This window comes from Sebastes fasciatus, chromosome 16 (genome assembly GCF_043250625.1).
Source record: "Sebastes fasciatus isolate fSebFas1 chromosome 16, fSebFas1.pri, whole genome shotgun sequence".
NCBI classification, from domain to species: domain Eukaryota; kingdom Metazoa; phylum Chordata; class Actinopteri; order Perciformes; family Sebastidae; genus Sebastes; species Sebastes fasciatus.
Window position 1 is genome coordinate 10,521,634 of NC_133810.1, and position 12,561 is coordinate 10,534,194.

Genomic DNA, 12,561 nt, shown 5'->3' on the forward strand with positions numbered 1-12,561 from the left:
CTCACAAGGAAATCAATAAAATGATAACATTAAAAAGACAGAAGAAATAGATTATTGTTCTTAGATAGTTCTATCAGTTTTACTCACACGTCATTCCTGGGTCAAGGTTCAACCAGTGTTTCGGGGTCTTCGGCGTGCTGGATAAGCTCCACGGCACCAACACCACATTCAGGCACACCAAGCAGTATGAACGCCACAAGCTCCTCACCAGTCTCACCCCTGTGAACGACAAGATACCCGACACACCCAAGAAGGAGAAAGTAGTAATAGTAGAACAAATTTCATAGTATAGTAAGTCGAGAAAAAAAACAAAAAACATAAAAAGTCATAGTATAGTGTCCCGTAAAAATGTCATTAAAAATATAAAAATGTTACTTTTATGGCATTTTTTGGATATATAATAGTATTACTTTTTATGACATTTTTTGAGACATTTATATACTTATGGCATACTATTCTATGACTAAAATGTTAATATTACTGAACTGTTTGATATTAAAACATTTTAAAGAAGAGACATACATCATTTTTTTTCTATGGTGACAGGACACAAAACAAAAACAAAAATCAACCCCTTCAAAACAAAAACTCAATCTATTGAAACTGCTACATACATGTTGACATGGAGCTAAAGAAACTAGAGATCTGGCTCTTTGGTAGTTTCAAACCTCTTTGTAAAGTTCATTCACTCACTCTCTCACACACGACAGAAATAATCTCTCGGAAGCCAGTGTTTGAGGTTTTTTTGTCCGTTTTGTGTTTTTTTTCTTTATTAAGGAAAAGCATAATTACTACAAATTACAAATAACACTAATAGCGAATCACATCAGCCTACAAAGCAGATATTATGAATATTAAATGTTATAATACAAGATCTCATTCAAGTATTTTACATTTTTCCATTTTATATATTTTTTTGTTCCTTTTTTCCTTTTCATCTTTTTTTCCTCATGACAAGCCTAGGATATAGTAATGTAATGAACTATTGTAATGGTTCATATACAGTTATTTCTTATTCATATGGCTTTATGGAATTTTGTCCTTTTTTTTTTTTTCAGTCTCCAGACATCATAACCAGCCATATTCCTCTGAGCGACATCACAAACCCCAGTTGGGCTCTTTCTCTCTTTCCTTTCTCCTCCCTTCCCACGTCCAACACTCATCTCTCCAGTGTCCGGCCCGCTGGCCCATGTCCGTGTAAAACTGACGAGCAGAGGGTGCAGCGCTCCCTAGAGTTAGTCTGGACAGCTAGCAGCAGTTCTATGCTGATAGAGAAGGCTGAAAACTCCCAAAACACCTGAAACCCCCAAATGTCCGGTAACAGGTGCTGATCACATTAGAGGGAGGGATCATGTAACTTTCCCAGGAAGAAGGTCCCCCCTCTAGTGGCTGACTGTCGTGTCTGCAGCCACACACCAGCTCACCCATTCAAAGGCTTCGCTGGTTTTGGGAAACGAGTTTCTTCTTTTCTGAATATTTTGTAGCTCTTATTTTTTCTGTCTTTTTAAACCTCCAGTAAACACTTTGATGCATCAACTGTAAGCCTCTGAAATGGATCCAAATCTCCCTGATAAGATAACGCAACGAAACATTAAAAGAAAAAAAAAAAAAAAAAAAAGCAAGTACAGCTTTGCATTTTCATGTTTCCAACAATTGTGGATTTAGAGGAAGAAACTGAAACACTGACAGGAACCTCCACTCTGCCGAAACATCAACCGACAAGGCTGAATGATTATTACGCAAAAAGACTTTTAAAAAAGAAAAAAGAAAAAAAAGAGACAGATGTCCAATACAGTTTGATCTAAAACATTGTCAGGCTTTTTCCAAACTCTTAATTCCTCAAATGCATTTGAACTTTTTTTACTCATGTGACAGGGCTGTTTGACAGTAAATCGCTCGGGAGCAAAAGCTTTGCAACAAATATTGCAGTTTCAACAGAAAGTGGGTAATTTCACTACACATCTGGATATCCATATGTGTATTAAGACTTTTTTTTCCAGAATTCTGTGAACGCCTTCAATTTGAACCCCCAAATCAAATCATTTCTATGCGTTTGTAGACTTTGCAGACATAATGTTTGTAGAAAACCAGGGGGCTGAAGATTTAATAATTCGTCTGAGTCATATTGACAGTTTGTTGTTGGAAATTCTGCTCTGTCATCTTGGCAAAAACATCTTTACTAGAAGAAAAAAAGGAGCAAATTAACTGATTTCAACGTGAAACACTATAAGCTTACAGATTTCATTGTTGCACTGAATACCGACCGATTGACGCCCTGATGTCAACTTTCCCTTTTGTGTTGTTAACTATGTTCCCGTTTCTGAAATCCACAGATGTTTTTAAACAGCCTGACACGAAGCCCACCTCCATCATAACAACAACAACAACAACAACGCTAGAAACACTGCAAATTGAAATTAAAAAGCATTAAATGATAATCATGAGACCATTTAAAAAAAAAAAAAAAAAAGAAAAAAAAAAAAAGTTAAAGAGTACGTACACATGTAAGGCAAATATATAATCTGTTCTATAAACAATAAAACAAGTAGCAGGGAGCTGTAATCATTTCTCTTCATCTGTCGAATTCACATTTACATTAGTGGAGGAAGAAAAGAATCACTCTCCTATTTGATATCATCAGTACTCGAGTCGGATAAAGATTTAATTATCCCCGCGGTTGACTGTAGGAAGCGTGACGACAGAACAGAGTCCAGTCTTGAATTTTTGTCCACAGCAAGGCAAGACATCAAGCTGTGTGTGTGTGTGTGTGTGTCTGTGTGTGTGTGTGTGTGTGTGTGTGTGTGTGTGTTTTGTATTCAACTTGCTCACACTGCTACATCTGTACCTGTGTGCGACTACACCTGTCAGTGTTCATGCCTGTAACTGATGTGTGTGTGTGTGTGTGTGTGTGTGTGTAAATCCGAGTGTGGAACAGGAAGAGGTGGCGAGCGCCCGAGGCCCAATCGGGCTGAGCGAGCTTCAGCTTTAACTGTGAAGTCGGAGGCCAAATTGTCTTGAGCCTCATGAGCGTCTCCACCCAGAGCACCTGCGACAGAGCACGACGGCCCTCCTCATAACCATCGCTTCTTCAAGTAATCCAGATTGATGATTCCAGTCCTGTATCGTCACTGATGGTCGACTGATGGATGGATGTCAAACGGATGGATGAACGGATGGATGCAGCTCGTCTGACGGGGAGGTGCAGGGGGGCGAGAGAAAGTCAGGAAGCACCCCGAAAGGGAGATCATCCCAACGCTCCACGCCACTGAAGTGTTTTTGTTTTTTTTATGGGGGAGGGGAAAGGCGACAAACTTCCACCAGGTTTGTTTTAGCACAAAAAGCCACAACTCGCAAACACAGGGAAGAATTACAGGACTTGTAACAGACCGAATGACACTTGGAAGACAGCTCAGAAAGGGTGGCGGAGTGAGGGTGGGGGGGCGGGTTGGTGAAACAGTTTGGCAGACACAGCAGTGGCTTCTGCTGGACACGGTGATCGGGTATATGGGTGATTCCAATGCTGTACAATCGACAATAAGGTGGCGGGCACAAGTTAGAAGCAGTAAAACCATTAAAATAAGGCAACTTTCAATGATTGTGTCCATACTGAGGGATTGATACAAGTCTTTTTTTTCCTCTCTTTTCATCATTTGGTTCGTTAATATTTTCCCCCCTCAATGTTCAGCCATAAAGTAAATCAAATATTTTGAATTTTTTCAGCCACTGTTGGGCTCTGCGGATGGAAAATGTCAGTCGCTCGGTTCAAACCGCTTTGGTCCGGTTGGATGTCAGGAGCAGCACGACCTCCGGCGTGGCCGCTAGCGGGGCTTTCAGATGCTCAGCCTTGTTCAAAACTATTTCCAAGTCTCCAATCTCGCCACATGCCGAAGAAATAATAATCATAAATCTGAGATCTGGGGGGAGGAATCAAATATCTCTCAGCCAAGCAGGACAGTGACGATCAAAGAGGGGTCCCAGCGACGGAGAGGGGGGTCAACATGAAAATGTAAAAAAAATTAAATAAAAATAAAAGGAAAATTTCCAGGGTTGTAAATCACCACTGAACCATCCACCGTGTGGATTGGCAATGATTTGTAAAAAGAAAAAAAAAGTGTTTGACACATTATCCATTCCTTGCCTCATCAAGACAAAAAAAGTATTTTTTTTCCTCAAAAACTTAATTAATAAACCGTAGCCGTATTAATTATTTGTCTTCCGTATTTCTCAATCAAAAGTCGTTGTAGGGGGGGAAAAAATATTCTCATGCTTGAATGAAGAACTGGACGCCCCCTCCCCCCCCCTCCTGTGGCGCAGAGAGAACCAGCGACTTGCAGACGTGGTCGAGTTGATCCATGTGGGCCGGCGAGTTTGTGGAGTTACTTCAGTGTCTTGGCATCTGGTGCGGGGTCGGCGACGGGGGCTTTCAGGCTGCTGGGTTTGGCATCATCCTTGGCTGCGGGGCCCTGGGCGGTGGGGGCGGGGCTGGGGCCGGAGCTGGCCTGGCTGTGGGGCCGGCTGGAGGGCAGAGAGGGGTGCCGGCGGCGACCGTCTCCGCTGGATGAGTGTCTTCTGCGGCCCCCTTCCTCCATAGGCGGCTGGAACCGGAAATAACCAGGGTGGAGATTAGATGGATAACAACTTTTAGAAAACAAAAACACAATCGGTGTGATTGCATGCACTAAAAAAAGTCAATGCCATCTGTGTTTTTTACCAGGTTTTCAAACAGAAATGCAGAGTCAGCCGTTAGCAAAAAGCAGCGTGGTAGGTTACCAAAGTTAACTAATCAATAAGGTTATGACAATGTGAACACTAGCACTAAATGAGTCAAGGTTAGCTGTGCTAAGTTTGGAAATAACTGCAAGGGTTAGTTCGTATTTTGTGAAGTTGGAAGGTGAAGTCATCTTTTCAGGGTTGCAGATTCTTGCCAACCAGTCTTTACAAACCACAAAGAAAAACTCTACTCACGTCAATTCTGAAATCTTCCAGACGTTTAAACTTGCTCAGATACTCCTGCAGCTTGGGGTCGATCTCCAAAATCTTGGCTTTGGAGTATTTAAGGAAGGCCCAGAACTTCTCCAGTCCATAAAGCTGGCCTGAGGACAAGGAGAGACAAAGTCTGAAAGTGAACCTTTTTCTATAAAAAGAGGAAAACTTGCATAGGTATATGTGTTTTTAATAATTTAGTCTCCTCTGATCTGTGCACACTGGGTGCTTTTCTTTGTCAACGATTTCTCACCAGCTTCGTAGTCTTTCATAGTCTCCTCCTGGAAGTCCTTAAAGATGTCTGGCCTGAACTTCCTCTCTAGACCGTAGCTGTAGTACCTGAACAGGCACTCCAAACCGTACCTGCAACATACACACAAGTTGAATTTAGTCCGTCTGGTCCATCTAAAGCTATCTGTAAATAACTGGTTTTAAGACAGAAGGTCATATCTTGTTTTGTTAACTCCTCCACAACCACACAACTAAATACAAAATCCTCCTTCTCCATCCGTCAATGGTCGAGGCTCTTACCTGTATCCTTCTTTCCCGTCCTCGACCACCAGCTGTCTGAACTCCTCGTACATCTTCCTGTTGAAATGATCCCGCAGGAAAAACGACCAGAAGCGGAAGAGTGTGTTCATCTCCTGTGATTGGCCGATTCCCAGCCGCTTTCGCTCTGTGATTGGTCGAGAGGAGAGGGAGATAAAAGTGGACAGGTTTAGGGAAGAAAAAAAAAATCAAGACATCCAGTATGACTTCGCCGTCAACAGGATATATATTACTGATATTTGAAGGAAGAATAAATGATTAAGTAGAAGAAGAAAAACGTGTGTGTGTACCATTTAGGCAGCGCCGGCGGTACTTGTGGTAAACGTGTTGCGTGAAGCCGTTCTCCTTGAGCAGCTCGTGTGATGGGTGCTGGAACTTGGGGAGGGACTGAGGCGTGCAGCCGATGTTACCCAGGGCGGGGGTGCCCTCCGATGGGCTGGCGTTAGAGCTGAGAGGGAGGAAGGTGGAGGAGGAGGAGGAGATGGTGAACAGAGAGTGAGCACAACCCAAATCAAATATTAAAAACCACTTCAGTGAAGTTAATCCTGAATCTGAGGTCATACCCTGCTGTTTTACTTCACATTTATAAAAGAAAAGAAGTTCTTGTATGATGAAGGTAACTTTAAATAGGGCTGTTATCACCCAAAGACATTCTTAGTCGACTAAGACTCATGATTTTGTTGACTAATCGATGATTTAATTGACAGATCAGTAAAACTGAGTTTCTCCGCAAAGAATCACACAAAAGCACCACTTTAAAGGATCACATTTCATCAGTTAAAGACCAAAGTTAAGCCCTAAATGTTGCATTTGCTCCTCAATCTGCTCCTACACATTAACGATTAAAGGGTTTATTCAATTAACTTAAATTAATTATCATATTTATGACTTTTCAAGATCCATTTAATGGCAGTTAGAATGAATAAAAAGCCTTTCATCACTGATTAAAATGAGAGCAATTGTCGGAGGAGTTGTCAAAAGAAAAACAGTATACTAAGAAACTAATTTCCGTCTTGGCCCGAATATAAGACAGGAAGATTACAGAGCAGCGAGCCTCACCTGACGGAGGCGGTACGAGAGCGATGCTCTCTGGAGTCCATCACCCAGCCGACGTGACACTCCATGGGGGGGTTGGAGCTGTGTCGGGTCTTCCTCTTCCTGGGCGTCTGAAAGGACGGAGATAATTAACATGTTTAGACTACAAATGTTTCACCTGTGTGTTTTTTTTTATCCCCTAAAACCTTAAAACCCGGCATTGGTACCACCAAAATAAAATAAAAACCCTCATACGGCGGCCGGCCATCTTACCTTGGCATCTACAGGTCGACTTTCCTTCACCACGGGGTAGAAGCGCGGCGTCATGGTCTGGTCCTTCCGGTGAGGTGTGCGAGGCGTGCGGGGCGTCCGGGCACTGCGGTAGTTAGGCGAGTCAGGCACGGTAGTCGGGAGCGAGCGAGCTATTGAGGAAGGCTCGGGGGCACCGAAGAGTTTGTTCGCCAAAGCGTCTGTGGGGACTGAAGGCGCAGAGGGAAAAAAGGTTTGTTGAGGAGCGGCACAAACAACAGAGCTCTTCACACTTTACATGAGAGTAACTCAGTGTGCTTCACTTTTAAATCACAGACATCCTGGAATAAAACTCTTGAAAGTCATTAAACGATTATGATTTCTCTCAGAAAACTTGTCATTTCAATAATTTTTAGAGTTTTATGTGTCCTTACTCTGCTGGGGTTTGGGGGGGCCTGGAGGGACTGCCTGGTTGGGGTCGACGGGAGGTTCAGGGGTCAGGCAGTCAAACTCTTCGCGGCTGATCAGGTGGACCTTCTTGAAGTTCTCCACTTCTTGCTGTAAATCGGAAAGAAAAAACAGGCGTTAATATGACGACAACCTCTTCTTCCTACAAGATGTGTGGATTGTCAGTTTATTTTGGCTAAATGATGAAAAATACTTTTGCAAGGAGGGATGAGAAGGGTTTAGCTACCGATACACAATTAAATGTGCCAAAAAACGAAAGCCCAGTACACACAACGTGAAGACTCATTTTACAGAAATTCATTGACTAAGCAAATCTCTCAATAAAACTCACACACCGTACAGAAACTCAAGAGCTTTACCAAAATATATACATTAAAAGTACATTTAAAAATAGCCTGAAACACTGAGGAAAATGTTAAGACGTGGATCATCAACAGACCTCATCTGCAGTAATCTGGAGAATAAGATGCAGCAGCAAAACATTGCTGCCAAAAACAATCTTTTCACCTTCATGTCGACGTCTCTTACTGTTCTGACACGAGTAAAACCAACCAGCTGAGTTACACCAACACACAAGACCCTGAATTTTCCACGAGCTCCTAACAACAAACCGTGACTGCTCCTCCTACGACAGCAGCTCAGTTTAAAAGTCTCATGTACCAGTTCCCGAACGTTCGCTTATTCTCACACTCGCCTCTTCATTCCACCAAGTATCCTCCGATCTTTGATCGTCCATCTTTGTCTCGCCCCCTGCAGCCCGTCAGTTCAACCCCTCAGGCCGAGGCCTCGTGTATGGGGTTTATTTATAAACAAACGTCCTCTGTTCCACACGCAGCTGGACGCGTGCTGGCGAGCACGTGAAGGTCCCACAATGACTTTAACAATGCTACAATGGGCAGCGATGACAACAAAAACAAAACAAAAAAACTTTCTGTTCTGTGTCGGGTTTCTAAATCCAGAAACAGCTCTAGATCTACTCATCGTCTGGTCTTGGGCAGAAACACCTCCAATCTGACAATAAGGTAATGTGGAAGCTGTCAGAAAGAGCCTGACTTGAGTTATGTATCACTACAGGCTGTGTTGTTTCACTGTGCTGATATGTTTCCAGGTGGATCATGTGATCCCCAAAACTCTCCACGGACACTCGCAGATATTCTGGTTGAGTCTGCACACTCAGCAGTAACGGTAGAATCGAACACCCTCACCTTGACTGTAAAGAATAATTCATGGGTCAACCACGAAAAACGACCTCACCTTGATGGTGGCGTATTCGGGCTCGTACGTGTCGTCCCACAGGTCCGCCTCGTAGTAGAAGAGCCCGTCGTTGATCACCTTGACCAGCTCGCTGGTCAGCTTGGAGCGCGACGTGTGGTGTCCCGTGCGGTCGCCTCCCGGGTGCTTCCTCAGGTAGGGCGGCGTCTGCGTCACGATCAAGATCTTGTTGACGTCGTGGTCGTCGATCTCGCCGTCCGTCTCCTCATCCGACCAGTCGGTGAAGGTGTTGCGCCGTCCGTCTATCTGCTCCATCTCCTCGTCGAACATGAAGTCGAGCTCCTCCGGTTCGTCCTGCTCCGCTCCCTCCTGATCAGAGATAGAAACGGACGTTATTAGAAGGTGCTGGCTGATTATGTGTGTTCACTTTTTGCAGCTCTAAAAAGAAAGTTATTCTTAGTTATTACATGGCTTAGGTGAATACTCGATTGTGATTGGTCAATTGTTGCTATCTAAGGTCTGTTATTTCTTTAGACCGTTGCTATGGGCGCAGTTATGATGTCGGACCGTTTGTGTGAAATGATTGATTTCTTAAGTAAGTAGCCATGTAATAAGCGGGATAATGTACAGCTAGCGGGTGATTGTTGCATCGCCCTGTTGGGGTTTATTTCACAACAATGACTGTCTCGCTGTACATTATCCCTTACATGAATAATAATTAAGACGTATTTTAAACACATTTTCTTCCTCACCTTAGTTCCTGTGGTAGCAGGAGAGGGCGAGGAGCCAGGCTGAGGCACCGGGGAGCGAACCGGGTCGTCCTTTTCCTTCTGCTGCTGCAACGAGGGGGCCTGCATCAGTCAACCAACACCGACCACACAGGAGGAGGAGGAGGAGGAGGAGGAGGAGGAGGAGGAGGATAGCGGGTATGAAAAGAAGAGAATGGATGGAGGAATGATACAGACATGACAAGTTAAGTATAAGATGACAGTAGTTTTCTTTAAAAAAAAAAAAATAATCATGAACTAGCTAAAAAAAAAGATGTGTTGCATGACATTTGAAAAACAGACCGGTGCATGTGGCTGCGAGATTAAATTATTTGTCTCTACATTAACAATGACTGATGGCTACTTGCCAGAAAAAATGTGTGTTGTTGGAAGATACTTTCATTATCAATTAATACATGTTTTTTTTCAATTTATTGTCTAGTCATGTCAGAAAATGGTGAAAAATGTCCATCACATTTTTTCCGGAGCCAAAAGTGAAGTATTCCAATTGCTTATTTTGTCCAAAATCATGTGAGTCTATTAAAGTTTACACCAATATAAAACAACATCACAACAAAATGATTATTCATTTTATTAAAATTAAAATTAACGTTTTATTAATAACTGTTTCAGCACTAATTGTCAACAACTTCTTGACATGTTTTATCGTGAAAAAAGTTGTGGAAGGGGAATTTAAAAAAAATAACTATTTTGTTTCCGCAGTAAATTATTTTTAAAATTCAATGTTTTTATAAAAATTAATTAAGATTTTATTTAAGGGGTTCATAGGCACTTTTATCTGACTTTACAGTAACACTTGTTTCTTCTGGCAAGTGGCCACATGGTCCATGTAAAACCACTAAATGGAAAACGTAATCCAACGATCATATGGGTGAGTGAGTGGCTCTGAATTTCACCTTCTCTGCGCTGACCTTGGGTCGGGCCGGAGAGGGTCGGGGCCTCTTCTTGACCTCGATCCAGCACTCGGAGTCCAGGTCGGGGAGGCTGGCCGAGAGGCCCTTGGGCATCGTCTTGAGGTTGGAGATGTCTAGTTCAGTCTTGCTGCGTTGCTTCACCGGCGTGGAGGCCTTGGGAGAGCCTGCAGCAGACACAGAACGTTTTATATGATCACTTGAAGCAGAGACTTATTTTGCAAATGTCAGGCTGCAAAAAAATATAATTTTGACTTGATTTTAACAGTAATCTTAAACAAAAAAAGGCAGATCGCTACAGTAGAATCAAGAAAAAGTACACTTGATTCATTTTCATAGTTTCATTAACAGCAGATGAGACTGTTCACCTCGGGGCTCCTCTGGCATCTGCCTCGGGACAAACTCGGGGCAGTTGATGAGCTGGGAGAAATCGGTGTGTGGTTGGTTGAGCATGGCCAGACCCGGCAGAGGCCACTGCTCCGGATCCACCTTCCGACGGATCTTCATGTCGATAATTTCCACTTCCTTACTGTCCTTCAAAGCCTGACAGGAGAGACGATGGGTCAGTTAGTCTGTGCCATAACAGAAATAAAGTACCATCTCTGCATGAAGGACATGAAGGGATATATTTATGTAGTACAAGTTACTAGTACAACTTCTAAACCGACCCCGCTGTGGCTATTTAAGGAAGTGGAATTTCGGTTTCTAACTGCGATGCGATTGGTTTGCTTCAATGCTGAGATCAGAGTTGTGAAATTTCTCTTCATTGATGTTTAGTCAGAGAAGAGACATGAAGTTCTCATCACTTCTACAGCACGTCTGCAGGTTAAGACTGACTGATAAATTCTCTAAACAACGAAAGAGAATTTTTAGTGTTTTACTTTTTTTTTTATTTTTAGTGTCTCATCATTTTCCACCAAATCTTGAATTCAATAAACTTTGCGTAGAAAACAGTTGTTTATGACGCTGTTTAAACCCAGTTTTGACTCTGCTGCCCGCATTAAAAGTGACCAGTGAAGTTGGAGAAAGATAACTTGAGATGATAAACTTACTTCCAGGATGAGGTTGACGTCGGTGGTGAGGGCCTGCACCCTGTGGAAACTGGCGATGAGTCCGATGGGCAGGAAGCCCTCCTGGTCCATCTTCCTCCGCAGGAAGAAGTCTCGCTCCAGGTTGTCCAGGCTGAAGTAGTACTCACTAAAGAGGGCGGAGAAACAGGGAAACAAATCAGCTGTTTGTTGCCGTTTCCTCACATCTTTTACTTTTGTCTTTTCCTGCGTCTAACATGGGAGGGACTAAGACGCAAAGAGAAGTAAGACGAGTAAGGGAAACGAGTGTAAAAAACACTGGATGCAGGCATTGTATTTGTGCCACATGGAACCAAATACCTTCCAAGGAACCACTAATCCAAACCAGAATATCAGACAGGATTTCAAAATCTCTGAGTAACTTAATGCAGATTTAAACTGAAGGGGGCACTGAGTGCACACAAGGAAACTGTTATACTCCTTCAGTTAGGGGCCAAGAAAACTACCGTCTCAACACACAGTGAAGTGTCTTCATCTGCCAGACTTTGACTGTTCGGGTTAGGCATCGGAGTGTGTGACAGAGGAATTGCTCTGCTTTTTTTGTTTCAATGCTGAGATCAGAGTTGTGAAAGTCGTCTTCATTGATGTTTAGTCAGAGAAGAGACATGAAGATCTCATCACCTCTACAGCACGTCTGCAGGTTAAGTCTGACTACAAACCTGCACTGAAGCCAAAGACTTGGAAAAACAGCAACTTGTATTTGTGAGCGTGTTCTGGGTTTTAGCGCCGTCTATGTCTCGTTCCTGTGAGAGAAGAAGCTAAACTTACATCTGCCTCTTGATGTAGTCCTTCAGCAGGTCCTGGTCGACGGAGTAAAGGTCGTTGCTGCTCATGTTGTCGTAGTAGTAGGTCACCGTGTTGCCAAACTTCTGGGCGCCGGGTCCGTCTTTCGCATCGTAGGACTTGTAGCCGTAGTGGTAGTCATAGTGACCTTGACAGGAAGGAAACGGTCAGAGATTTAGATCAAGTCCTCGAATTCAAACCTGCAATATTCATCTTTCATAATACTGAAAATAAATCGCTGACCCCGATATTGCCCGTTGTGTTTAAATGCTTGTTTGTTTACATAAGAATGTCATCGACACTTTGGCCAACATGATGCCAGAATAAAGTCTTTTTTTTTTTAAACGGAGCCGAGAATTTATTTATTGTATTGGTTGCGTGGTTTTATTTTATGTTTTATTTATTTAAGATATTTAAAAAAAAATAAAAAAAATTCCAATGTCGGAATATTCTTACAAATGAAAATGTTCATTGCTCTTTGAAAAGGGTGTACTT

At 42.9% G+C, this 12,561-nt stretch overlaps 1 protein-coding gene across 5 annotated transcripts in view; it reads right to left on the bottom strand.

Moving 5' to 3' along the window:
- Positions 1-733: 733 nt before the first annotated feature.
- larp1 (La ribonucleoprotein 1, translational regulator) overlaps positions 734-12,561 on the bottom strand; it is a 53,185-nt gene continuing 41,357 nt past the window's right edge. For 4 of the 5 annotated variants that reach the window (XM_074610981.1, XM_074610982.1, XM_074610978.1 and 1 more), the window contains 14 exons: positions 12,052-12,214; positions 11,248-11,392; positions 10,564-10,738; positions 10,181-10,362; positions 9,249-9,347; positions 8,539-8,865; positions 7,251-7,374; positions 6,841-7,046; positions 6,592-6,698; positions 5,823-5,980; positions 5,515-5,659; positions 5,237-5,346; positions 4,966-5,093; positions 734-4,595 (listed from right to left, as the gene is read on the bottom strand). In XM_074610981.1, coding sequence (XP_074467082.1) covers positions 4,377-4,595; positions 4,966-5,093; positions 5,237-5,346; positions 5,515-5,659; positions 5,823-5,980; positions 6,592-6,698; positions 6,841-7,046; positions 7,251-7,374; positions 8,539-8,865; positions 9,249-9,347; positions 10,181-10,362; positions 10,564-10,738; positions 11,248-11,392; positions 12,052-12,214 — 2,288 coding nt within the window. In that variant the 3' untranslated portion in view covers positions 734-4,376. The remainder of the gene's footprint in view (positions 4,596-4,965; positions 5,094-5,236; positions 5,347-5,514; positions 5,660-5,822; positions 5,981-6,591; positions 6,699-6,840; positions 7,047-7,250; positions 7,375-8,538; positions 8,866-9,248; positions 9,348-10,180; positions 10,363-10,563; positions 10,739-11,247; positions 11,393-12,051; positions 12,215-12,561) is intronic. The other variant, XM_074610980.1, reaches the window with a different exon arrangement.